The 27,996-nt window shown below is 32.9% G+C and overlaps 1 protein-coding gene across 1 annotated transcript; it reads right to left on the minus strand.

Annotated features, from left to right (window-relative positions):
- Window positions 1-1,380: 1,380 nt before the first annotated feature.
- LOC124363245 (putative deoxyribonuclease TATDN1) lies at window positions 1,381-27,715 on the minus strand. The gene is made up of 6 exons (XM_046818423.1): window positions 27,441-27,715; window positions 25,337-25,516; window positions 10,294-10,480; window positions 4,470-4,673; window positions 3,099-3,302; window positions 1,381-1,505 (listed from the first exon to the last, which is right to left on the minus strand). The coding sequence occupies exons 1-6, from the start codon at window positions 27,463-27,465 to the stop codon at window positions 1,397-1,399; spliced, it is 909 nt and encodes a 302-aa protein (XP_046674379.1). The 5' UTR covers window positions 27,466-27,715; the 3' UTR covers window positions 1,381-1,396.
- Between the last annotated feature and the right edge of the window lie 281 nt (window positions 27,716-27,996).

Raw genomic sequence — 27,996 nt, forward strand, 5'->3', positions numbered from 1 at the left:
AACAATGTTACAGTTGGCTTCATCTAAAACTACAGCTAATTCATTTAATTTGTTTCTTATTGACTGAATATTCAACTGCATAACACGCACAGTCAAGTCAGAAGTATTTCTAGTTTGTTCAGAAGAACCTGAGGGCTTGCTTACTAAAATGTGGTTTAAACTGCAGCTAGGGTTAAGTACAGGAGTTATAGTATCACTCTTATTATATCTTAAGTATCTAAGTTTTGGGCCGTTGTTAGTGTGTTTCCCGACAAAGGTCCTGCAAGTGTTGACTGCTCAGGGCTTCGTATGATCTCGGAGAGTTCATTGATGTTCTGCTCATCAGTTGGGAGTGAAGGTGAAGCATTAAAATGTCTGTATCACCTCATCTATCACCTAATTTCAGAATCAGTCAATCATCAATTCTTTATTTATATTTTCTTAGAGAAAAGCAACAGTCATATTTTTTACAAAACATTAAATCACAGTACAAATTTAAGATAGAGTAAGTGTATAGACAGAAATATTTTGTATGGAGCAATCATGCATAGACCAGCGGAGGCCTTGGCCATGATTCAAGCAGTGAACGTTGAGCATCAACTTAAAATTGATTGTTTGTATTGCACATAAGGAGAACTCTCGAACAGGTCATGACAGATGTGAGCGGCAGTGTGCTACCACACGCCGATTCCAGGTATTAAATTCTCCTCCTGCCCCTGAGCTCTGAGATTATTCTGTCATTGCTGTGCATTACGTCCAGCCCATATGCCCTCTTCTCGGTTTTTCTTATCGCAAACCCACTATTTTCTTCTCCAAAATGTGTCTTACAAGGTCTGGTAATAACCCAACTGACATTCTGGTGTACAAAAAAAAAACCAGGTTGCATCTCTTATAAGACAAACTCCACTATACTAATGGAGACAGTAAGTGTCAGATGGGGCTCACGAACATATGTCGATCTTCATTCACGGTTTCATGAACCACGTTACTTAAAGTACCACGTGTTTAGATTAATGAGGTCCTGAATGAAGGAAGTGTCAAATTATTTCTTTTTTCTTAAGTTTTTTTGAAAGGAAACAATTGTTTTTGAGATTTTCTCAGTTCTATAAGAAGATTCCCGGCTTATTCCCGGTTTTACGATTTTTCCAGTCGGGTGGCCACCTTGTTATTATACCATGTATAATTTAATGAACAAAGAATAATTTCAATTTATTTAATTTCATTCATTTGTGTTTGAAAGTATTAAAAATTTTTACCATCGAGGTCTTTGTCACACAAAGTAAATGTTTTAAAGTGTCCGATATAGTATTTTCAAAATAAATTCATTACTTCTCATCCAAGTCAAAGAGATTTGGTTCTTGTTACTGTATGTGTATAAGGCGAATAGATCAAAAACATAAATTAAAAATGTTCATTTTTATTTTTTAATGTTAGGGAAAAACAGATCAAGTGTATTTGATAGAACAATTGCTGATAGAGTCTCCGGATTTTCATTTCTGACAGCCGCCACAACCTCCAGAACTTGACTGTAAAAGAACAAATTTGCCTTTAGACTAAATGTTCAATAAATAACCATGAAATCCTCAGTTTGAAGGAATAGAGTTGATAATTAGAACTAGTGGATGTCAGATGTAACTAAAAAATGTGTAAAATTATTATAAAATCTTATAAATAAATATTGTTTTGTTTTGATTCAATGTCACAAGCATGTTTTATGTACATGGTGAGTTCCTGTTTGATGTCATTCAATTTTAACCATTTCAAATATAACGAACCAATGAAGATTTGTATATATTACAAGCAGAGAGCCAATTTATATTGTAGAAGCACTAGTTTTTTAAGAAACCGATAGAGAAATTTCCCTTAAGAAAGAAATTGATTGTCAGTTATACATAAAAATGATTAACAATTTCAAATATCAATAACTGTTTCTCAAATGAGTAAATGACTAAAATGACCAAGAAGTATAACTATTTTTTATAATAAATTATGTTCTTCTTTCGCCTATTTGCACAATGTGGAAGTGTTATTTCATACAGAAACCAACATACAGAATATATAAGCAAGAGGCTTCCTAGAGTTATTTACCTGTTAGGTCGCCTTAAGAGTGCTGTTCCTAAAAAACTATGTGAGGACTGCCTATTTTGTGTATTTCCAAGCAGTTTTTCGATATGGTTTAATATTTTGGGGCAACTGCTCAGGAACTGAAGACATCTTAATTCTTCAAAAAAAAGCTATTAGAGTAATGACTAATTCTCAACCGCTGGAACATTGTAAACCACTTTTTATTCTGTTAGAGATTCAAACGGTTATCAATTTATAATATATATTTGATTTAATTAACTATATTCTAAAAAATCCAAATTTTTAAAATTAAAAAATTTTAAACAACGAAATTCATTCACCTTAAATAGTCACATGGTGACATCGCTGAAAATCTATAATTTTTTGGAACCTCTCGTAAATAAGTATCCACATAAAACCTTCACTAAGCTTTTTTTATAGTTGGCTTTTGAAACACCCTTTCTATAGTTTAGACGAGTTTTTAGAATTAAAAAACATTACATTTTAGATATATAATAATTTTTATATGTAAATTTTGACAATTGTTTATTTACTGTTTAATTTATATATCTAGGCCTAGTTTATTTTAAATTAACCTTCACTGACTAATTTATGTTACTAAAGCACTGTTTTTTCTTTTTTTAATGTTAGTTTAAGTTTAAATTATTTTGATAAAATTGTTTTATTTTGACCATGCCTTAGGCTGCAATATGACATTGTAAATGATTGTAAGAATTTGAACGACAAATAAAGATTTATTTATTTATTATTTATTTATCATAGGACATAATGACTAGGTATGTACATTCGTGTTTATTTTTTAGCTCTCAAGTATTCGGGTTTGTTCATACCCACTAACATTTTGATATTTTGCTGACAATAGATACTCTCTCAATGTTTTTTTTTTTTTTTTTTTTGTCAATTACAGACCGCCAAATTATAAGCTTATCAAATCAATTACCTATAAATCAGCTATAAAATACTATTAGGCTATCTTACAAAATTGATTACTATAGTTACTATACCTGCAAGTGACATTCAAGTATATAACTTACATAATGTTGGCAGGCTCGTTGCGACTCTTCACGAGGCAGTCTGGAGACCACTTCTCTTTCTTGACAGAAGGTAGTGTGGTGGTGACGTACCGAGCACCGGAGTGAGAGGGGCGGATGTCACACCAGGGGGCGTCGGTCTCCAGCAGCAGTCTGTTGGCCGGGAGTCTCTTCACCACTTCCAGGTTCTCAGCTGTCTTCAGCGAACTGAAATTCAATCAAGCATTTGATATTTTCAGAACTGTAAAGCGAAAACTATTAAATCCATTATGGGATGATTCCATTGAAAATGGCATTTCCATTAGTAATTACAAATATTCATATGAACTATAAGTTTTGTAATCTATTAATACTATCACATAATAACAGAAAAATATTTTAAACCGTAACTAAGTAATGTTTATGATGTTGTTATAAAATTTTTATTTTATACATATTTATTTTTTATATTTTTTTATTTATTTATTCTTTTAAATAACAACAATTACAAATCATTTTATTCATAAATGCAAAAACCCTATTGGATTTGTCTGCATTTCACTAAATATACTAATTACTAATTCTATGCTTTAAATTAATTTGTGGTCAAGTCTATGCAGTTTTATTACAAGAGTAAACACCTCACCAATAATGCAGTTACATTATAAAAAATAATAAATACAAATTTCAAATTAACATACCAACATTTCTCAAGAAAAACAATAGCAGTAATTAATTAACATTTATAAAAAAAAACTTAATCCTAACAACAATAAATAAATACTCAAGGATTACAATAACAATAATAACAACAACATACAGAAGAAACAAATATAAAATATGCATAATTTAACTCAATAATGCAAGTTACCTTAATTGTATTTGGAAATTATTTTCAATAATATTCATAATAACAATCAATAATCAATAACAAAATAACACAACAACAACCAGTAATATTAAATTTCATTTTTCCATAACAACTCTTTTCCATGCAACTTTAAATAATTTACAACTCTTAGCATTTTTAACATTGTTTGGGGAGCATGTTAAAAACTATAGGTACATAAACTTCCAGAGTTCTACGTCCATATTTGTTGCTGAATTTAGGTACAACAAGATAGTTTTTTCTGACCGAGTAAGTATGTGTTATTTTTATTTTATAAGTTTAAACTCTTAAATAATTATTAATTATTAAAAATTTAAACAATATGTCTATTTGTAATCGATTTAAGTTTTGGAAAACATCAGCATATCATTTTATATAGTTACAAAAACTAGCATAAAATTTAAAGGATTGTGAATGAAGTGAATGGAATTGTTCCCAATCCAATAATTATGCTCACAATGATTTATGTTACAATATGTTGTGTAATTATAAAGCAAACGTATTACCAGCCATTGATACCGATGTAGTAACCCAGACTGATGAACATCTGGGCATGGTCGACTGTACCATCGAAGGAGTGGATTACTCCACCGTGCAAGCTGTCCTGGTGTCTCTGCAGCACCTTGGCCACGTCCTCTGCTGCATTGCGACAGTGCAGAAACAGCGGCAGTTTCCAACTCTTGGCCAACTCCAGCTGGTGCTCAAAATATCTGTTCAAATATCGTGTTTTGTTTGATTCGCACCTGACGATGCCATCTTAGATGTCGAAAGGCCTCGTATATTAAATTTAAAACTATTGGAAAATTGTGAATTTATTTTAAAGAAGATAATCTGTTTTTCCTTTAATGATCCGTTCAAATGTTAAAATAAGTAACGTGACATTTTAAAATGACAAGACACATTACATAAAATGACTGTCGTAAATAAATATCTGATTTTTTATTTTTAGTTTGGGATTTGCTAGCTTACTGTACTTGGCTTTCTACACAAGGCCAAACTATTTCAATATTTTAATTTTGGTAACACTTCAATGTGGTGAAAACAAAAAAATTACATGATTAACCAGAAGAGAACAGAATAAAATATATTGGAAATAGCACTATATTATCACAACAATGCAATACAGAAAGATATGTTATGCATTTATATCCAAATATCTCAGACCTCTTATGGAGGTGGGAGGGGGACTCTTCTGAGACTGCCCATTCCTGCACTCAAGCCGGTCAGTGAGTTCCAGCGCCCCGGCTTGTATACAACTACACAGGCTACTATCTCAAAATTGAGATATCTACACTTACTTTTTACTAGGAAATGAATTTCATTAGCAAATAATCAATGTTAAAAAGGTGTTTTAAAAATAAAATATTTATACTTTAATAGGAATATTTCTGAAAAGGCTCATTTACTTTGCCCAATATTCTCTGCAATTTCTTAAATTAAAATTATAAAAAGTATATTGCTTAGTACCCTTTTATTTTTACTCTTTTCTACATTTTGTGTTAAAAAAATTGTGTAATTTCCAATTTAAATATATAAATAAGTAATAAAAAAACTTATCCCAAATACTATTTGGGAACTATACGCACAGTATTAACATATTATTTTTTACATTAAAATGCAATAAAGAACAATAAGCATGAAGTTGTAAATATATCTGAGGTCACCCTCAGACACTCCTTCCCTAGTTGTGCTGAACTACCTCACTCCCTATTAGTTCAATTCGGTGTGAGGAATAATAATAGTACCTGTCTCCAATATTTGGGAACTATACGCACAGTATTAACATATTATTTTTTACATTAAAATGCAATAAAGAACAATAAGTATGAAGTTGTAAATATATCTGAGGTCACCCTCAGACACTCCTTCCCTAGTTGTGCTGAACTACCTCACTCCCTATTAGTTCAATTCGGTGTGAGGAATAATAATAGTACCTGTCTCCAATATTTGGGAACTATACGCACAGTATTAACATATTATTTTTTACATTAAAATGCAATAAAGAACAATAAGCATGAAGTTGTAAATATATCTGAGGTCACCCTCAGACACTCCTTCCCTAGTTGTGCTGAACTACCTCACTCCCTATTAGTTCAATTCGGTGTGAGGAATAATAATAGTACCTGTCTCCAATATTTGGGAACTATACGCACAGTATTAACATATTATTTTTTACATTAAAATGCAATAAAGAACAATAAGTATGAAGTTGTAAATATATCTGAGGTCACCCTCAGACACTCCTTCCCTAGTTGTGCTGAACTACCTCACTCCCTATTAGTTCAATTCGGTGTGAGGAATAATAATAGTACCTGTCTCCAATATTTGGGAACTATACGCACAGTATTCCATGAGAGTGAGTTTGTGTCTCTTGAAGAGGGCTTTAGACCAACAAATAGAATGGAGATAGACAAAACAATATCATTTTTAAAATCAAAACCATCTTCTGGGATAGATGAGGTCTCGTCAACGATCCTGAAACACTGCAAAACTGAAGTGATAACCCCGATAATTGACGTAATAAACAAATCTTTCCAACAAGGCATTTTTCCCTCTCAGCTTAAACACTCTTTAGTTTATCCAAAGTACAAGAAAGGACCCACCTCTCTGGCCAGCAACTACAGACCTATATCTCTCATATGTACCCTATCCAAAATTTTTGAAAAAATAGTACTCAGTAGGTTGCTCACTCATCTAGAAAACAACAGTCTTCTAACCAACCGCCAACATGGCTTTAGGAGAGGCAAGTCCACCATTACAGCCATAATTGATTTAGTGGAAACTATCATTGATGCATCTGAAGAAGGGGCCACAACAACTGGTATCTTACTTGACTTTAGTAAAGCTTTTGACAGCCTGAGCCACAAACATCTCCTAGACAAACTGAAAGCTCTAGGAATAAGAGGAGTAGCACATCAGTGGTTCCAGAGCTACCTCAGTGGAAGAACACAAATGACTGAAATAACTCAAGTAGTCAACAATAGGTGTCAAAAATTTAGATCCACACAAGCACAGATAACAAGAGGAGTCCCACAGGGATCTGTGCTTGGCCCTGTACTATTTATTTTATACACTAATGACATCGTATCCACGCTACAGGACAACTGTGAAATATTCCTCTATGCTGACGACACTGCCCTCATTGTATCGCACAAGAATGTTAAAGAGCTGGAAATTAAAGCCTACATTGCTGCCTGTATAGCCAAACAGTATAGTCAGGAAAATGACCTTGTTCTGAACGAAGAGAAGACACAGCAGCTTTTCTTTGGCCCACAAAGAAGGAGTGCCCTCGAGCTACCCAATGTCTCAACACATAAAGAGGCTAAATACCTTGGGATAACCCTAGACGGTGACCTCAATTGGAAACCCCACGTAGACCAACTGTGCAAAAAACTTAGCACTGCCCTATATGTAATTAAGCGACTCAAACAAATCAGCAACACAGAAACCTCAAGAACAGCTTACTTTGCACTATTTGAGTCCCAAATGCGCTATGGGCTGACTGTATGGGGGTTTTCATCTCTGCGAAATCTACACAGGGTACTGCTCCTTCAAAAAAAGGCAATAAGAATAATGGCTGAATTGGGTTTTCGGGACTCTTGTAGAGGGATGTTTAAGAGACTGAAACTGCAGACAGTTGCCAACCTGTACATTGGTGAGGTAATAACCTATGCAGTTAACAAAGGACTCGTCCAATTCTTGGATACACATCCTTATAACACTAGGAACAGAGCTAACTACAGACTCCCAGCACATCACCTGACTGCCTATGAAAAAAAACCGTCCTATATCGGGGCTAGACTCTTCAACATCCTTCCACCAACGCTGAAAGAACAAAAAAGCAACAGGAACTTTAAAGAAGCTCTTCTTGACTGGCTGTTGGACAAGGAGTTCTACTCTGTTGAAGAATGCCTGCAGATAGGAAGACCTTCTCACTGATGACCACACAACTCAAATTTAAAAACTCTTGACGCCATGACTGTACTCCATGTTTATGTCAATAAAGATCATTTGTATTGTATTGTATTGTATTAACATATTATTTTTTACATTAAAATGCAATAAAGAACAATAAGTATGAAGTTGTAAATATATCTGAGGTCACCCTCAGACACTCCTTCCCTAGTTGTGCTGAACTACCTCACTCCCTATTAGTTCAATTCGGTGTGAGGAATAATAATAGTACCTGTCTCCAATATTTGGGAACTATACGCACAGTATTAACATATTATTTTTTACATTAAAATGCAATAAAGAACAATAAGCATGAAGTTGTAAATATATCTGAGGTCACCCTCAGACACTCCTTCCCTAGTTGTGCTGAACTACCTCACTCCCTATTAGTTCAATTCGGTGTGAGGAATAATAATAGTACCTGTCTCCAATATTTGGGAACTATACGCACAGTATTAACATATTATTTTTTACATTAAAATGCAATAAAGAACAATAAGCATGAAGTTGTAAATATATCTGAGGTCACCCTCAGACACTCCTTCCCTAGTTGTGCTGAACTACCTCACTCCCTATTAGTTCAATTCGGTGTGAGGAATAATAATAGTACCTGTCTCCAATATTTGGGAACTATACGCACAGTATTAACAAATTATTTTTTACATTAAAATGCAATAAAGAACAATAAGCATGAAGTTGTAAATATATCTGAGGTCACCCTCAGACACTCCTTCCCTAGTTGTGCTGATCTACCTCACACCCTATTAGTTCAATTCGGTGTGAGGAATAATAATAGTACCTGTCTCCAATATTTGGGAACTATACGCACAGTATTAACATATTATTTTTTACATTAAAATGCAATAAAGAACAATAAGCAAGAAGTTGTAAATATATCTGAGGTCACCCTCAGACACTCCTTCCCTAGTTGTGCTGAACTACCTCACTCCCTATTAGTTCAATTCGGTGTGAGGAATAATAATAGTACCTGTCTCCAATATTTGGGAACTATACGCTCAGTATTAACATATTATTTTTTACATTAAAATGCAATAAAGAACAATAAGCATGAAGTTGTAAATATATCTGAGGTCACCCTCAGACACTCCTTCCCTAGTTGTGCTGAACTACCTCACTCCCTATTAGTTCAATTCGGTGTGAGGAATAATAATAGTACCTGTCTCCAATATTTGGGAACTATACGCACAGTATTAACATATTATTTTTTACATTAAAATGCAATAAAGAACAATAAGCAAGAAGTTGTAAATATATCTGAGGTCACCCTCAGACACTCCTTCCCTAGTTGTGCTGCACTACCTCACTCCCTATTAGTTCAATTCGGTGTGAGGAATAATAATAGTACCTGTCTCCAATATTAATATTTTACCTATTGGTCTGTAGGTGTAAGTTGGATTTAATAATAAAATTACCATCCAAATTTTATAAAGGTGTACCCTGATTGCCAATTGTAAAGTTTTGAATTATACGAGGCGTGAATTCCAGTGGAAAAGATGAATAGTGTGCATGCGTGGAACACTGATTGCAGCGCTACGGCAACAGAATGAAACAGTATTTACTTTCCGAACACGCCTCAGTTTTTTTTTTTTTTTTTTTTTTTTTTTTTTTTTTTTTTTATAAGCAGTTTTAAATCATTTTAAAACTGTTCAATTGTATAAAGTAACTCCTTTAATAATCATAAAGTAAGTCATTTCAGGCAATATGTTCTGCAAAATTGCCTTAATTTTATAACAGAAAGTAATATGTAGAGAAGTTCTCTCAGATCTTTTATGTTTACTTCAATTCACTCAATAAGATTTTATGTAAGCAAACATCTATGTGTTACTCATCACCTAGGATTTGTTATAATTAGCAAAGTTATTTTATGATGTTTCTAGTTAAACACTTTTTCTTACCTGTTCATCGTAAACATGGACATAGGACAATTACATTAAAAACATTGTATTTGAGGATTTAACCTCAGATGTCATTTGCATTCTAGTAATATAAATTGTTCATCTTCCAAACTGAACATTGCATAAAACAAATGACAATATAATTTATTTATTATATTTTAGAAGAAGCTTTTCCTCCATGTAGCCTTACTTGTTCTATTTGCCCATGACTACAGTTCTGCAGGCAGAGGAAGGGGGAGAGTCTGTGTGCAGAGACGCTTCTGCTGTCCACTGCCCTATCTCTAACTCAGGCTCACAGTCCAATACCTGCCACCAGTTGATTCAAGTATAATAATTCGCTTGGTAGCAAGTAAGGTATGTTTTAACTGAATCTATCTACATTTAAGTCGTAAAAAGGTAATATTAATGAAAGCAGCTATAAAATAATAATTATATGATTTGTAATATATGTAAGCAATACTTGAGCTGCGTCTCACGGGCACAGAACTGTATACGGTCGTAGTCTAGACCACACTCTCCTACAGCGACCACCTTGTCCTTGTGGGCCTCACAGAGGTCAGAGAGAGCCTGCAGGTACTTGTCATGACCTGACTTGTTAAACTCATCACAGCGTGTCGGATGACAGCCAACCGTGCAGAACAGTCTGTCTGCAACAACCATTAGACAGATGTGTAAGAGAAGAGATATTGGCTACGGGGAATATCGTGGACAATAAGGGATAGGATGATGAGAACACAATTTGTCGCAGCTAGCAGCTGGTCATCTAACAACAACTACCTTAAACATATTCTATTTGTATAATAATTTTAACCCTGGAACTGCCAATGCCATAATTTACGACACATTTTTTTTATTGTGAATTGGCTGAGTCATAATTTATTAAACATTGAAAATCAGCTGCTAATTACGCCATCTTTCAAAATTATTGTTAGTGACATCCGTGATTTATTATCCAAAGGTAGTGGTATTTCTAATGGGGTGAGATGTTAAACAGCCTGGATGCTAATGAAGATGACGAGGAGTAGAGGTAGGCATTTTCACTCATTTTGTAAATAGTTAAGTTCGTTGTTTGTTTTAACTTTGTTTCCATACAAAAATGTTATAAGTAGACATTTTCTTGATCAGCATAAAACTCCGATATTTAGGATTTTTAAATTGAAGGTGTTTTGTAGTGATTCCTATAAGCTGCAGACAGAAAAATCTTTTTATGAAATAAACTCTTCAACTTTGGAACAAAACCCATTCATAAATGTAAATATAAATTCAATTTTTATTTCTTTGATTATATTATATGTTATATGTTATAACTATACTAAACTATATGTTATATGTTTTTATTTCTTTGATTATATTAGCTATATGTTATTCTGAATAAAATTATATATACTACCTTATGTTTTGCTTAGTAACTAATTTTTTTACTCTGTGCAAATTAAACTCATTGGGGAAGACAGATGATCTGTCATTGTGCGAGGATAAAGAACTTGAACGTCAAGATGAAAATTATTTTAGTTATTTTACAATTGTACAGTATATTTTACTATTTGAAAGTAATGTTCAGTACTGTGAATAAAAATATCTAAATTTCCTTTGAAACAGGAATTTTAACCCTTTGAACGCCACCGTCCGGACTGTAGAAGTTTAGTCAAAAAACACTAATGTCCAATCAACAGGACCGCCGAGGTCTAGACAAAAACGCTCAACGGCCAATTGACCAGCAATTGGGAGAAAAGTCATTCAAAAGTTATTTATGAGATTAGAACATTTTTTTTAACTGTTCATTTGGACTAAAGTAAAGAAAACTATTTGTAATCAATTAGTCAATCTTAAAGTTGGTAGTACTCCTGACCTTGACACAGCTGTTTGTTTTTGTGGTTGCTGTGTGACAGTGATACTCATTATTGTTTGTCTTTCTTTTGCTACACAGGTTAAAGATACAGTGATAAAAATAATGAGGCCAAAGGTCACTTGAAATTTAAGAAAATAAAGTATTTATTACAAGTAAGCCCTCTTTATGGCCGGCGTAGACACAGCAGACCAGATGTTGTATTTTTATTTGAACAAGCATCGTACATTCAAATATTAGCTAAAGGTGACATTTCACATTTTTAGACAGATGATTTTAAACATATATCTTATGTAAAAACAACACGGATAATCCTCTATCAATACTTGAGTTTACAATTGCATTGGTTGACAGACTTGCAGCCGAGTGGCCTGGTGGCCAAACGCCAGTTCAAGTGCAGCGTGCTGGAGGTGAACCCTTTGACAAATTGCCCAATGGCAAGGATTGAAATTGTACTGTGTGCAGTAGACTAAGTACAGCAGTAGAAAAGTAGAAAAAGAAGGGAAACAAGGTATTTTTGTAAAAATTGCAAAAATATTATCCACCAATTGTGTCTTTCTAAAAACACATGTTAGAAGTGATGTAAACAAATGTATATATATATATATATATACAGGGTGATTCGGTTAGTGTTACCGGCACTTTCTGAGCTGATTGTACTATAAAAAATAAAGAAAAAAGTTCATATAAACATGGGTCCGGAAATGCTTCCTTACTGGGTTATGGCCAATTGAAGATTTCACCAAAAATTGTGTGCAGGAGGTCAAATGATGATTTGCCGCGTGTTTATGAAGAGATATTTATAGGCGAATGCAACTTTTTCTAACGGATTTTTAGATGAGAAATTGAATAAAGTTCATCTCATAGCTATATCTCATTTAGTTTTTTTGTTATACTACAAAAAACAGAAATAAAATAATTTTGAAAACACTTTTTTAAGGTTTAACGGACAATTATTTTGTTAAATAGGCATTGAAGACCCACATTTATACAAAGAAACTTGCAGAAAATTTAATTCTGAATAAAATTATGTGCCACACGGCTATTAACAGCGAAGTATTAGTTTCTGGAATTTAATTATAATTATTTTTGTGTACCTTATATCATTACATTACGGTGTTTATTTACTAAATACGTATTTCTTGCTTGGTAGAATGTTTGTTGTAAAATTAAATTCCAGAAACTAATACTTCGCTGTTAATAGCCGTGTGGCACATAATTTTATTCAGAATTAAATTTTCTGCAAGTTTCTTTGTATAAATGTGGGTCTTCAATGCCTATTTAACAAAATAATTGTCCGTTAAACCTTAAAAAAGTGTTTTCAAAATTATTTTATTTCTGTTTTTTGTAGTATAACAAAAAAACTAAATGAGATACAGCTATGAGATGAACTTTATTCAATTTCTCATCTAAAAATCCGTTAGAAAAAGTTGCATTCGCCTATAAATATCTCTTCATAAACACGCGGCAAATCATCATTTGACCTCCTGCACACAATTTTTGGTGAAATCTTCAATTGGCCATAACCCAGTAAGGAAGCATTTCCGGACCCATGTTTATATGAACTTTTTTCTTTATTTTTTATAGTACAATCAGCTCAGAAAGTGCCGGTAACACTAACCGAATCACCCCGTATATATATATATATATGTTTATATATTATGGTAATGTGAAAATGCTCTCATTTTAATACTATGTAAGTATTTGCAAACTTATTTTCTACTGTAATAGTAATTCTAGCTACATTGAAATGTTTCTAAAGTCAACACTAAATAAATATATTTGTTGTGAAACTATTAAAAAATTTTAGTTCTAAATTTTTTGAGCAGTCTTAGATGTAATTAATATTTGTATTGAATAAAAATATTACCAATAAGTACTGTAAAAATGTTTTCTTAACAATACTTTGGTCCGAAGTGATTTTTTTTGTATAAACAAATGTTTTGGTAGGCATTACCACGACATAAACAAATTTGTTCTGTATAAAATGCTATTCATATTAACACTATTTGGTAATACATAAAACCTGAGGATAATACAGAGCAAAACATGTAGGTTACAAAAATATCAAAACTGGGTTGGCGGTTTCGGGTAGTTCAGTTGGTTTGGGCGCTGGTGGTGATGGGTCAGGCTGCAGCCTTGGACTTTGGTGTCCAAAGGGTTAAGTAAATATCCAGCCAAATCATTAAAAACATTACTCATAATACTACTTTATTTTCTTTCTTACTTTATTATTTTAGATACATGGAACATTTTTATTCGTGCACAAATCATTGCCATATTTTGGATAAAGTATATGTTAAAGTTAATTAGAAAGCAAGTAAAACATAGTAAAAATGTTTGTTTTCAAATATTTTTTATTAAAATATATACAAAATTAAATTTGTTTTCAATAATAATTTTACTACAAATACAATATTTTATATAATATTAAATGAAGATTTTACTGTAAAAACAGTGGTAAAATGTTATTGCTCTATCTTTTATGGATTTTGCTTTAGATAGCTTTAATCAAAGTCTTACATTTTTTCCCAATTGAATTGCTGCTACTGGTCTTGCAGAGACCTAAATAAATACTTTTTCAATGAGTTAAGGCTAATTTGCACACCAATTCTAAGTTTAATTAAATAAAAAAATTTTATAAAACATTATTGTTACTGGTGTTTACCACTATTAATGTTGTTATTGAATACTGAACATTAAGAATTAACATGGAACATTTACACTTAGAAATTATTTAGATTACATTTCAACCTTGGGCGGCATAACGCTGCCCCAGACCACCTTAAATCTGTTAAGATGTTAGACCACCTTTCCTAAATGCCAAAATAGTACCAGTAAATCTGTATAATATAGCTTAAATCACTTTATCTTGGATACTTACAAAAGCACCTTATTAAACTTAACCTCTAGTTTGTGCCAAATTATTTCTGATTGTTTAAACACATACGATTTGTTGCCATTTGAAACATTACTGAGTTAGGCCTCTCAAACTTTTGAAAACATCAACAACGTGGTGGTGTTGACATACAAACATTCCCATACAGATATTCCTCTATATTTGTAACTGTTATCATAGCATCTTAATATTTCGTTACATAACACTTGACATTGAATAATGCCAAATCAATATTTATTTCTGTTAACTGAAATCAGATGAAACAGTTTACTAAAACGATATTTAACGATAAGATGTGAAACAAATTTTCTGATAGGCCACTATAACACTGCATTGCATAATGTTCAATCATTGATATTACAATCTTCATAAATCTCTGAATACTATATGTTCTGGTAGTAACTATTTTTAACCTCAATTTAATTTGAAGTCAACTGTGAAGATTTTTACTTACAAACTTATACTTAAATAAAATCAATACATTTATTTATAAGCTTATGTATAAACAAAATTAATGAACTACTATGCTGAAAATATTTTTTATAAATTATAGTGTTATTTTGTCAAAAAAGTAATACATTATAAACAATAAATTTTAAGTGCCAATTTTTGCTTGTACCACAGCTATTGTTTACAAAACTAAAAATATAAGTTTCCAAATGTAATATAACAGATTGTGACTGCCCTTTACTGTATCTCATAGAACAAGTTTAAATTGAAAGAAAACAAGTTAAATTAAAAATCAATATTTTCTGACGAAACGGAGACCATCCATTCAGAGCATGCTACAGCCCTTATTATTAAATGTATTTATTGTAAATATGTGTTCTAGAATATTAACAGTAAATTCGCCTAACCTTGACAGCCACAGGGTGTTCTGAATGGGTGGCCTCTAATCAGAAAGTGCCTCAAAATGTAAAACTAAGGAGCCGTCCCCTAATTACGTAATGCTAAAATCTGACTATTCAGAAACCTCCCTCCCCCACTTGCAACTTAGTAACACTCAATAATTATGTAACACTACTACTAACACACCCCCTCCCAACTTATCTATATATTTATGAAAATCTAATGGCAGTCAGTACGGCAGTTCTATCCGGGCGATTTCCTCCATTTTGGTTTTAATGAAAGGTTATTTGTTTACAGATCAGCCATCAAGTATTTAAAGTCACTTAGATTTGGTATTTTTCATGTTTCATAGACATGTGTTATGGGAATCTGAAATGCACCATTACCATTTCTTTTTCAATTTCTCCGGTGTTAATGAGAACATACTTTGTTTTTATTTAAAAATACTCAGTGAAATGTGCATTTTATTTTCAGCTACTAATCACTGAAATTGGTTAAGACAGAGGAGATTTAGGCACAGACATTCAACCTAAATTTTGGTTTTCTAAAAGGAATTTTTATGTTGTGAAGCCATTGTCAGCTGTGCATAAGGCATCTCAAGAGAGGTTTGTTTACATTAATTAGTGTCAGCTATTGGTTTGTTTACATTCAGTGTTAGCTATTGGTTTGTTTACATTCAGTGTCAGTTATTGGTTTGTTTACATTCAGTGTCAACTCTTGGTTTGTTTACATTTAGTGTCCGCTATTGGTTTGTTTACATTCAGTGTCCGCTATTGGTTTGTTTACATTCAGTGTCAGCTATTGGTTTGTTTACATTCAGTATCAGCTATAGGTTTGTTTACATTCACATTATTTTAACCTGTTCATATAAGTTTAATGTAGTTGTTGGTCTCGTCACTACACATTTCTTTAGTTGCTTTATAAACTTTGTGAGTATTTTTACTTTGAACTATGGGTCTTGGGAGGAAAACAAAAGATACTCACAGGAATAGTGAAATAGTGAAATTGCAGAGTGAAGGAACTAATTTAATGACATGTGGTCCTTTAACTACAAGAAAAAGACAAGTCCCTAATGAAGATGATTTGATGACATCTAATCCTTCTTCCTCTAAAATAAAACAACTGGTTTCTCCACCAGCTAATCATAATTTAATTGACGTGTTGGCTGTTGGTTAGAAGGTTTAACTCTATTAGATGGGCCAGAAGTCTTTTTAGTACAATCTTTTCCAGTATTTTTGAGAAAGTAGGAATAATTGAACTTTGGGTACACTTTAGCTTCTTTAACAGCAAAGGGGAATATTCCTGTTTGAAGAGACTGTTGATGATAGTAGTCAGTGGTGCCAGAACAGCATCCACACAGTGATTCAACAGTTTTCCCGAGATCTCATCAGTACTGCAGGAGACATCGTTTTTGTTTAGCTTAGCTATTGTATCTTTAACTTTGTATTGTATTGTATCTAGCTATTGTATCTTTAACTTCTTGTTTGTTTGTCAGTGAGAGTCAGATTCTGTTGTAATGAGTATATGTACTAGTTATCACTTTACTTTTGGTGTTCTGTTTGTTTGCTTTTAATGTGTTTTCAGCTATACTAGCAAATTATTTATTAAATTCCTATGCAATTTCATTAGGTTTGTATGGTACTTTGCGTGCAATAATAATTTCATGGGCTGGACTTCTTTTTTGCCTCGGTTTGCAGTTCTTTCTTGGTTTATTATCTGCCAGACTGCTTTAGACTTGTTGTCCGATTGGAGAATTTTTTGAGTTGCTTCTGCTTGTTTAGCTTGCTTCAAGTTGAGGTCACAACACTTCTTCCTCTCGGCCATGATGGCTTTATCATCTGTCCGCCCGGTTAGCTCATACCTATAAAGAGAGTTGAGATAGTCTTGTTTTAACTGTATCAATTTTCTGTCTTTGAACTGTTGCACTCTGTTTGTTCCTCTTTGCTTAATTTTCTTTACAGAGAATGCTGCATTAAGTTCCATTGTCAGGATGTGTAAAAAAAGTTATAGGATTCATCCACTGTCTTTGAAGCATAACCCCTTCTCCAGTCATGGTTTGATAGATTTATTTTCAGCCGATCCAGTGATTTTGTATTCATTTGCCTCCCTAATTTTGTATTGTTTTGGGTTTTATTCTTGGAAATTCGTAATGTACAAAGTTTGCCTTTATGGTCTGATAGGCCTGTTTTTAGAACAATCACTTTGACATTGTCAGGAGGTAGGTTTGTGCAGATACAGTCAATAGAAGTGCATGAAGTGCGGGTTATTCTAGTGGCAGGGAGGTTCAACCTTGTGACGTCATGTAGGGCAAAGGTCTCCATCAATCTCGTATTGCTTTTATTAGGTACTAGACTACTGATTTTGATGTCCCCAGTGATTATTAACTTGTGGTTATGGGGTTAGACTTCTTCGGTTAATTGCGATGGGGCATTCAATGCTTCGTCCAGGTTACCCTTGTGGGGACCTGTCTCACCTTGTCTCACCTTCTGATTCAGAGCTGTACAAGCTTTGAAGACATGAGAACCTTTAAAAATGTGACAGCCTACTTTTACAGCAGGTGCCACTGCTCGAGGATTAATATTGGATGTTGTAGTTATATTTGTAGTATGGACTGGAATTGCTTCTATGTTACTTCCACATGGACGTACAATTCCCAGCTGATTCAAATTACCACTAAACTTACATGAACATTCTATATCCAGTTTAAAAGTTACTTGTAAAGAAGCCGCCATAATTCGTTCTGCAAAGTTAATCATCTGAGATGAGACACCTATGGCCAACAAACATTCCTTAATGTGTATTAATCGACTATTGAAAGATATAATGGATAAAGACGAACCATTTGGTGGGAAAATCATCATCTTAGAAGAATATTTCCATCAAGTATTACCAGTTGCACCTCAAGAATCTAGAAATGCTACAGTATAGAACTCAATTAACTTTCAACTCTATGGTCTTTTTTCAAAGTTTTTCAAACTCACCAAAAATGTGAGGACTAACGCCGATGAATTTGAATTTGCTAACTTCCTGCTCGAAATTGGTAATGGTCAAATACCTTAATGACAGTTTAGTGGAATTGCCTTTGTCCTTGATTTCAGACTCAGATATTGTCAATGAAAGATATGGTCAAAATTCATCATTCTCTTTTGACGCTTGCTACCTTTCAAGCCATGCAATACTGGCACCTAAGAATGAGCACTGCAATGAGATCAATAAATGGATTTTGGATCTTCTTCCAGGTTCATCCAGAACTTACATGAGTGTAAATACTGTAATAACTGAAGGTGAGAGTGGACTGCTAGAATTTCCTACTGAATTCATAAACAGCCTTGAAATGACTGGCTTACCATCCCATGAGTTGACTTTGAAGGAAGATGCAGTTGTAATGCTGTTGAGAAACCCTGATTCAATGAAGGCACAAGACTAATTTTCAAAATAATGTTTGAGAACTGTTTGGATTTGGAAATTATTACTGGTAAATAGATTGAACAACAGGTATTATTACCACGCATTGACTTATCACCATCTGACACTACTGTTCCATTTCCATTAAAGCCCAAAACCTCATCATAATGGACAGAGTATTATCCAAGTTATTACAACAATGCTGTTAAACTCTTATCACCTCTGATTTTCATGACCAATATGTCACTAAGATAAGGAAAATTTCCAATGGCCTTAAAACTGGTGAAAGTATATCCTAAATTCAAAAGCCGAAGCAAGCCAGTACACTGTGGTACTTTGTAATTCCGTCACTCCACTTGTTAACACACCTGTTGTATGAAATTTCTGTTAGTATAGTGGGCACCCCAAGGTGATGTAGGTTCTAATATCCACTATTTTCTGCTGTTGACTTAAAATTCAGTTTTTTTTTTCTTTGTCTATGTAGTATTGCCCTTATAACTGAACACGTGAGTGAGGGAGAGTTTCTCCAAACAAGGATTTTATCAAACAGTATCAATGTTTGGCTCAAACGTCAAAAACTTCTACTCTGTCAAAAACACATGACATAAAAGAGATTTAAATAAAATGCTTATCCATTTAAGTATGCATTTAGATGGAACATTCAGACTTTTTCCGTTTGATTTTATTGGAGGAAAATTAATAATAACTTGAAAATCTCTGGGGGAATCAGGAAAAAATTTATGAAAGGATTCATACAATCTATAGTTGAGGTGTAATAGTTTAGAGCTGTGTTGAAGCCCACACCCATCCCCATAATGTTGTGTAACACTACCAAAAACTCTCCCACCCCCCAAGGAGTTACATAATTTATACATGGCCCATAATGTTGATATAAATGTAATGTTATCATATCCAACTCTGAACTCATCCCCATAATGTTGATATAAATGTAATATTATCATATCCAACTCTGAACTCATCCCCATAATGTTGATATAAATGTAATATTAGCATATCCAACTCTGAACTCAACCCCATAATGTTGATATAAATGTAATATTAGCATATCCAACTCTGAACTCATCCCCATAATGTTGATATAAATTTAATGTTTTCATATCCAACTCTGAACTCAACCCCATAATGTTGATATAAATGTAATATTAGCATATCCAACTCTGAACTCATCCTCATAATGTTGATATAAATGTAATGTTATCATATCCAACTCTGAACTCAACCCCCATAATGTTAATATAAATGTAATGTTTTCATATCCAATTCTGAACTCAACCCCCATAATGTTGATATAAATGTAATATTAGCATATCCAACTCTGAACTCAACCTCATAATGTTGATATAAATGTAATATTAGCATATCCAACTCTGAACTCAACCCCCATAATGTTGATATAAATGTAATATTAGCATATCCAACTCTGAACTCAACCCCATAATGTTGATATAAATGTAATATTAGCATATCCAACTCTGAACTCAACCCCCATAATGTTGATATAAATGTAATATTAGCATATCCAACTCTGAACTCAACCCCATAATGTGGATATAAATGTAATGTTATCATATCCAAATCTGAACTTACCCCCATAATGTTGATATAAATGTAATGTTTTCATATCCAACTCTGAACTTACCCCCATAATGTTGATATAAATGTAATGTTATCATATCCAACACTGAACTCGTCCCCATAATGTTGATATAAATGTAATGTTATCATATCCAACTCTGAACTCAACCCCCATAATGTTGATATAAATGTATTATTATCATATCCAACTCTGAACTCAACCCCCATAATGTTGATATAAATGTAATATTAGCATATCCAACTATGAACTCAAAGTCAAAGTCTTTATTGCACATTACATTTGAACATTATTACAATTTGTAATACAAACAGGTGCATTGTCATAAGTTAATAAACAATGTTAAATTTAAAATTAAAACAGTGAAATTTCCTAAAAGTAAGACAGAAGTATTCAACATACACACTTATTATGCTTGTGCATGTTCTGGGATGTTTATATAAATTTATTTATTTAAAATATAATTGTCTTGTCATTTAATATGTCCATCTGTACTATAATAGGCTTTTTTCAATAATATTTTTTTTAATACATTTATGAAATTTGAGCTTCTTCAAGATGTTTTAATGGTGTTGGCAAACTATTGTACACACGAATGCCCATATATAAAGGACTTTTTCTCTAATAAGGTAGTTTTTATGAATTGGAAACAACAAAAGAATCCTTATGTCTGGTGTTATAGGTATGTTGGCTTGTGTATGAACTATAAAGATTTGGATGTTTGTGGACCAGATTTAAAATGTCCAATATGTATAAACATGGCAGTGTAAGTATTTTTGCTTTTTTAAATATAGACGGCAGCTTCCTCTGAAGTTTGCTCCCATCATTGCTCTTACCACTGCTTTTTGTGCCATGAAAACTTTTTCAAAATCAGGAGATGATCCCCATATTACTATACCATAATTAAGAATTGACTGAATATATGCAAAGTATACAATATTTTAACATGTGTTTATAGATACGGATTCTACCAAAATCTTCATTGCAAATCGGGAACAAACTCAATTTGTTTTACAAGGTGGTTTACATGGCATTTCCAATTTAGGTTTTTGTCAATTTTGATACCTAAAAATTTGTGAGAGTCCACTAGATTTAATCCAGAATTTTCTAAGAAGCTATTACCTTTGTTTACTAGGTCTGAAATTTATTATATTGGTTTTAGTTTGATTTAACAGAAGTCCAGTAGAATTAAAACCAATTTTCTAACAACTGAAGAGTTCTTGTTATAGATTCCTCCATATTGAAAAAGTTTTTTTCTGTAATAAGAACATTTGTATCATCTGCAAATAAAATAAATTGTTTGTTTGGTATGTCGATTGGTAAATTATTAATATATATATAAGAAAAAGGGTAGGGCCCTAAAATAGAGCCTTGAGAGACACCATAAAGAATATTTTCCCAATCTGATGTGACTCTATGCGAATTCTCATTGATTAATGGTTCTTTGTTTCCTGTTATTTAGATATGATTGCAGATAATCCAAAGCTAGACCCCTAATTTCCAATTTGATATAATTTTGAGAGGAGCAATTTATGATTTACGCAATCAAAGGCTTTTGATAAGTCACAAAAATATACCTGCGGTATACTTTGACTGATCCAAGGAAGTTGAAACACTATTTACAAACGAAACCATAGCTAACTCTGTATTTCTGTTCTTTCTGAAACCATACTGCTCATCACATATTAATTTGTTTCTTTCTAAAAATTTTGTTAATCTAGAATGTACTGCCTTTTCAAAGACTTTTTGAAATGGTTGCTCAATAAAGAGATAGGTCGATAGTTTTGAGATGTCCTTAGGGGAGTCTTTCTTTTTATATACAGGTATGATTTCAGACAACTTTAGTTTATCTGGGAAATGTCCTAAGAGGAATGACTGGTTTATTATCCTGGTCAATATTGGGCTTATTATTTTGGACGAAAGTTTCAGTAAAGATATGGGTATGCCATCCCAGCCACATGCCTTACTATTGTTTAAACCAAGAATTATCTTTTCTACCTCAGTAACTGATACAAAATGAAGAAAATCTAATTCTGGTAGTTTGTTTACTGATCTAGCATTAATGGTTATGTGTTTGTACTGTTTTTGGTATATGTAGCGTATCAACAACGTTAGCAAAATGGGCATTAAACTGTTCAGCAAGTGCACGGGGGTTTCTTATCTCATCGCCATTAATGCTTAAAATGATTTTTGTTATCCCTGCTACATTGTACTCCTAGCTCTTTTTTCACAATGGCCCAAGTGGCTTTTGACTTATTTTTTGCATTGATTATAAAATTTTCATTTGCTATAATTTTTGCTTTGTTTACTACTTTTTTAAAACACTTTTTGTAGTTCTTAACATAGTTTTGGAATTTTGGATCTTTGTTTCTTTTGGCTATGACATGTAACTCTCTTTTTCTCTTAGCAGACGTTTTTATACCTTCCGTAATCCATTTTATTTTTTTCATATTATTTACTTTAACCAGTCTTTAAAGGAAAAGCCTCATTCATACAAGATATAAATTTATGGAGAAAACACTTATAATTTGCTTCTACACAATCCAGGAAGTGGAATTCATTCATTTCGCGGTCTAAATTTATTAAGAAACAAAATGAATTGTCTCCATTATATATTCTGATATTTTTTGTTGGTTTTTTTATAATTTTGAGAATTGTTTGAGTATGGTAAGGAAACGATAAGTACATTATGGTCTGAGAGGCCAGGATCTGTGTTGAGAAACACTGCTACTGCCCCATTTTAAAACTGGTTAATATGTTATCTATACAACTCATTGTTGTATCAGTTATTCGAGTTGGTTCTCTATTATTTATCTTATATCCAAATTGTTTTGCTAAATCCTGAAATGATTCTGAAAATTTATAATTTTGTAACAAATTAATATTAAAGTCTGAAGCAATAGCTACAAATTTTGTTTTTGAGTCCTTTTCAAGTATTTGCATTAAAAGTTTTAATTTATGTATAAAGAGGTTAGTCATTGAGTAGCCTGGTGTTCTGTATATTGCCACAATTAAACAATTCAGAGATTTGATTTCTGTAAATGATCCTTCAAAGATGAACTCTTCATTTAGGATTGAGAGATCCGGTCTAGGAGTACCCTGTAAATGGTTTTTAATTAGAATGCAAGACCCTCCCCTAGATCTATTTCTAAAAAATCCGTCAGTTAATTTAAAACCATTTAATTTATTTTAAAAAGTTTGATTCGAATTTTTTATGTTGTGTTCATTAAGGCAAATTATTTGTACATCATATTTACAGTTTGTTATTAACAACTCTAGTTCATTAATTTTGCTCTTAACACCTTGGATGTTGTAATGTAGCACAGCGGGACATTTATTATCCTTTATTTTTATACTACTGTTTATCTTTTTTCCAGATATTAGATTTCCTTCATTGATGTTTCTACATTTTCTAAAAAAACTCTTATCACTATCTAGATTAGGACTACAGATTATAGCAGGAATGCGTGGTGCAGTTGAAGGGGTTACTAGTCCAATTCCAGCAGGGTAGTCAGTGTTTGGAGGAGAATGGGAGGGCCGAGATTCACTTACAACTTGTGGAGTCGTAGTTGCAGTCAGAGTGGAGCGAGAGTATTGCAGTGCTCTCAAAACTTCTTCAACAATTTTTCTTTTTCCTCTTTTGTTGTAGTGCATACCATGGTTGGTATATAGATGACGTGGTAATAGATGAAGTTCTAGTAGTCTAATGTTTGTGTCCGTATTTGAAATCTTGGTAGTTAGTTCCGTATTTATTGTATCAATTTTACTGTCTAGTTCTGGCTTGTCATGACGCATAGGCAAGGTCGCAACAATGAGATTTGTTTTCTTTGTACATTCCATTAACCTTCCAAACTCTTCCAAGATATGCTTTTTTCCAGTGCTTTCAACATTGTTTGTGCCACCTATTACAAGAATAAAATCATCTTCATTGAAACCACTTGAAAGTTCCTCTACTTCTTTAATTACCCCATTTATCTTTGCACCTGGCCTCACAACTGCAGTTACATTTAAGTTTGTCTTTTGCTGCACTATATTACTGAGATTTGTCCCATGGCTATCAGCCATTATTAGTAATTTGGATTTTGCAGCCAGAGATACATGAGTATGTGCAGAGATTTTCTTCAATATGTTTATTTTCCTGGTATTACTTACATTTTTGGTTCTTTTACTAAGGGAGTTTATGGTATCAGGAGTGTTGCTGAATTCTTCTTCCTCTTCACTATTGTCCTCAGACAGAACCTCAAAACTGTTTTGGCAATAAATTGTGGAACTATGTTTTTCCATTTGAACTTTTGATGTATGTGTAGGTTTTTGCCAATTCATTGAAAGATTATAATTAGTCCTGACTTGATCTAAGCATGGAAAGCAGTTTAAACATTTAAGTGTATTTTCTCTTGTATTTTTAAATTTGTTTTCTAGGTCAGTGTAAACCTTTTGCATCATAGCTATAACAGTTTTTAGGTTTTCATTTTCTATTTTAGTTTCTTTGAGTTCCCGTATTAGGATTTGGGTTTGAAAGTCTTTTGTATTATGTTCCTCTTGTAGCATAGAAGATATTTCATTCGTTTTCAAACTAATTATTTCATCTTTTTCTATAATACTTTGTTCTAAGCTTATAAATTTTTCAGTCAAAGCTTCTACTTGAAAATTCAGATCCATATATCTAGGAGTGTTAACTCAACCCCATAATGTTGATATAAATGTAATGTTTTCATATCCAACTCTGAACTTACCCCCATAATGTTGATATAAATGTAATGTTATCATATCCAACTCTAAACTTATCCCCATAATGTTGATATAAATGTAATGTTTTCATATCCAACTCTGAACTCACCCCCATTATGTTGATATAAATGTAATGTTATCATATCCAATTCTGAACTCACCGTCAGTTTTTGCAATTTCCACTGCCTCTTTACTTTCCTCCAGACTCGTCCCAGTGATAATGATTTTCTCTAGTCCTTGTTTCCAGGCTCTGGAAAGCACATTGCTCAGGTCAGGCTCATGTTTCTTGGTCCCATTGTAGATGCCCTTGTACATGGGGTCGGTCAAGTTGGCAGCAATGTCTAATGTAAGCAGTCAAAATCAATGCTCTTGGTTTAAATATTGAGATTAATTGCAATAAATATTAAACAATTGAAAATGTACTGACATAAATAATAGCGGAGTAATAGCTTAATAGTTGTATTTTTTTGGTACTAGGGTATTATCCAGAGACCATTCTGTCCCTATCTACTATTTGTTACTACACAAGTTACAGTTAACATATAAGTGTGTTCATGTGACCTGAGCTTGAATTTAGGTATTATCTCGAGGGATGTTTTTATTTTTTCACCAGAAGTGCGTGGTACGCCAAATCACCCGTGCTGATAGCCAGGAGCATTTCCAAAAGTACTTTACTGAACTTGGTTCACGTGCCAGATTGTCGGAAAAGTTTCATCACGTTATGTTGGACACTTCAAATGAGCACTCGTAAAGTATTAACTTAAAATTTAGTTCTTTACTAGTAACATATTTATGATAAGCTAATCTAAACCTACTTATATCATATAATAATTAGTAGATAGGGACACAGTGGCCTCCAGATAATACCAAAGTATCTATTTTTCTATAAATACATATATCTGTACCAATTTATTGAAACTAAAGCTACGTATTTGTTACTCACTGCTATCCAGCTGGGCAAGTTATAAATATTGTAAGGTTTCTTTGATATGTAAGTCTAGGCCTTAGTTAGTTTTGTTGTTTTGTAATGTTAGTATTAAATTTGTTTTTAAAATTATAATAAACAAGTTTCTTCTTGTTAACTCTAGAATGGTAATGCGTAGTCTCTAAGACGACGCAAGCTACAAAAACCGGTCCAGGTGGCAGGTGCATGACGTGACTGACCCCCCACCACCAATACCTTCCCCCTGCCACCCAAGGTCAATGCTGGATAGGGTTCCATTTTGCTTCATTCACTCAGTTCATTTCAGTGAGCCCATAGTCGTCTGGTAGACTATGCGTTACCGTTTATGTTACTTTTTTGTTCCTGAGTAAATACATGAAAAGTTGTTTTGTGCGAATGTATTGTTAGTTTTTGTGATAATTTTTACAGTGCATGATCAAGTTACTATGGCTGATCCACTGAACACTAGTTTTGAAATAAGAGAAATACTATCTGAACTTGAACGAAGTGATTGTGATGAACAAGAAAGTGATCATGATGAAACGTTTTTTTATCAACTCATTTGTTATTTATGTCAATCAGGCATTGTCAAAAAAAATTAATCCAATGACAAGAAGGGCATTTGCTAAAGAAATATGTGTTGAACTAACAACGCCGCACATTCAGGGAAGACAAAAACTGCCAAATTTATCAAGGAATCTCAAACGCAACATTGAAGATGTCGTTGGCCCATCAACATCTGAGGCTCAAAATGTTATTGAAGAAGCAGGAACAAGGAAGATTTGTGCAGTTTGCCCAGCAAAAAAAAGGAGAATGACTCGATTCCAGTGCACAAAATGTTAAAAGCATATTTGCTTTGTGCACCGAGGAATGCTGTGCGTAAAGTGTTCCAATAAAGACTGAAATCAACAAAAATCAGGAAACATGGTACCTCTAAGATGTAAATAATGTCATTTGTAAATAAATTTAATTTTTATAAATTTCTATTCATTTTTTCCCTAAAGTAGTCCGAGAGACTACGCGTTACCATTTATGTGTGGCAAATAACCGTTACCATTCTAGGGTTAAGGTAATTTATTACAACTCTTATTGTCTGCGATTTTTTCATATCGAAATTGGACAATATATAGAACAATTCGACAAAAACAACCAAATAACGAGTGTAGGCTCCTTATTAAAGTCTTTCCCAAGTTTTTAATTTTTTAAATTCCTCAAGAGATAAAATAGCAGAATTCCACCCAAGCTTAAATTCAATACTCAAAAACTACTTAGGAATCATCAAAATCTCAGTTATCTTAAGGATATCTAATAAATTTACTTACCGATTAAACCCTTTTTTGTAAACATAATGTACGAGAACCAGGGGATAAAGAAAAGAAATACAATGAGGAACTTTGAGGAAAAACAAAAGATGATATCATTAATTAATTAATGAACACTTCACAACACCTAATTACAAATCGTGTAGGTTATGTTTGTTTGTTTACAATATACTGTAACAGTGGCCAGTGAAGTTAGTACTTAGTAGTATCAGAAACAGGATATACTTGTGAATGAATAGTGGCCAGGGCCAGGGCCCAAAGGTGAAGCTGGACAACCGTGAAGCTGGCGTCACTTAGTCGTCCAGACCGTGAAGTTATCGTCCCTCTGTATTCTGTGCGTAAATGTTGCAGTTCTCAACTTGAAGGCGCTTCCAATAATTCGAAAGCTACTATGAAAAATGGATAAAACGAATTATTTAAAAAGCGATCATTCTCCAAATCTACAGTTATTGAAAATTTGCACAAGGGTGACCTGTCAGTTTTATAATGCAACAAAATCCCAAATATAAGAATTTGAAAGTAGATAATGTATTGTTTAAAGTATATGAACATTACA

Source organism: Homalodisca vitripennis, chromosome 5, assembly GCF_021130785.1.
Source record: "Homalodisca vitripennis isolate AUS2020 chromosome 5, UT_GWSS_2.1, whole genome shotgun sequence".
In the NCBI taxonomy this organism is placed as follows: Eukaryota; Metazoa; Arthropoda; class Insecta; order Hemiptera; family Cicadellidae; genus Homalodisca; species Homalodisca vitripennis.

Excerpts from the sequence above, each read along its gene's own strand:
- LOC124363245 (XM_046818423.1), bottom strand. The coding sequence starts at position 27,465 with ATGTTTACAAAAAAGGGTTTAATCG. Across the intron at positions 25,517-27,440 it reads TACAAAAAAGGGTTTAATCG|ACATTGCTGCCAACTTGACC; the intron begins GTAAGTAAATTT and ends TGCTTACATTAG. Across the intron at positions 4,674-10,293 it reads GCCCGTGAGACGCAGCTCAA|ATATTTTGAGCACCAGCTGG; the intron begins GTATTGCTTACA and ends ATATTTGAACAG.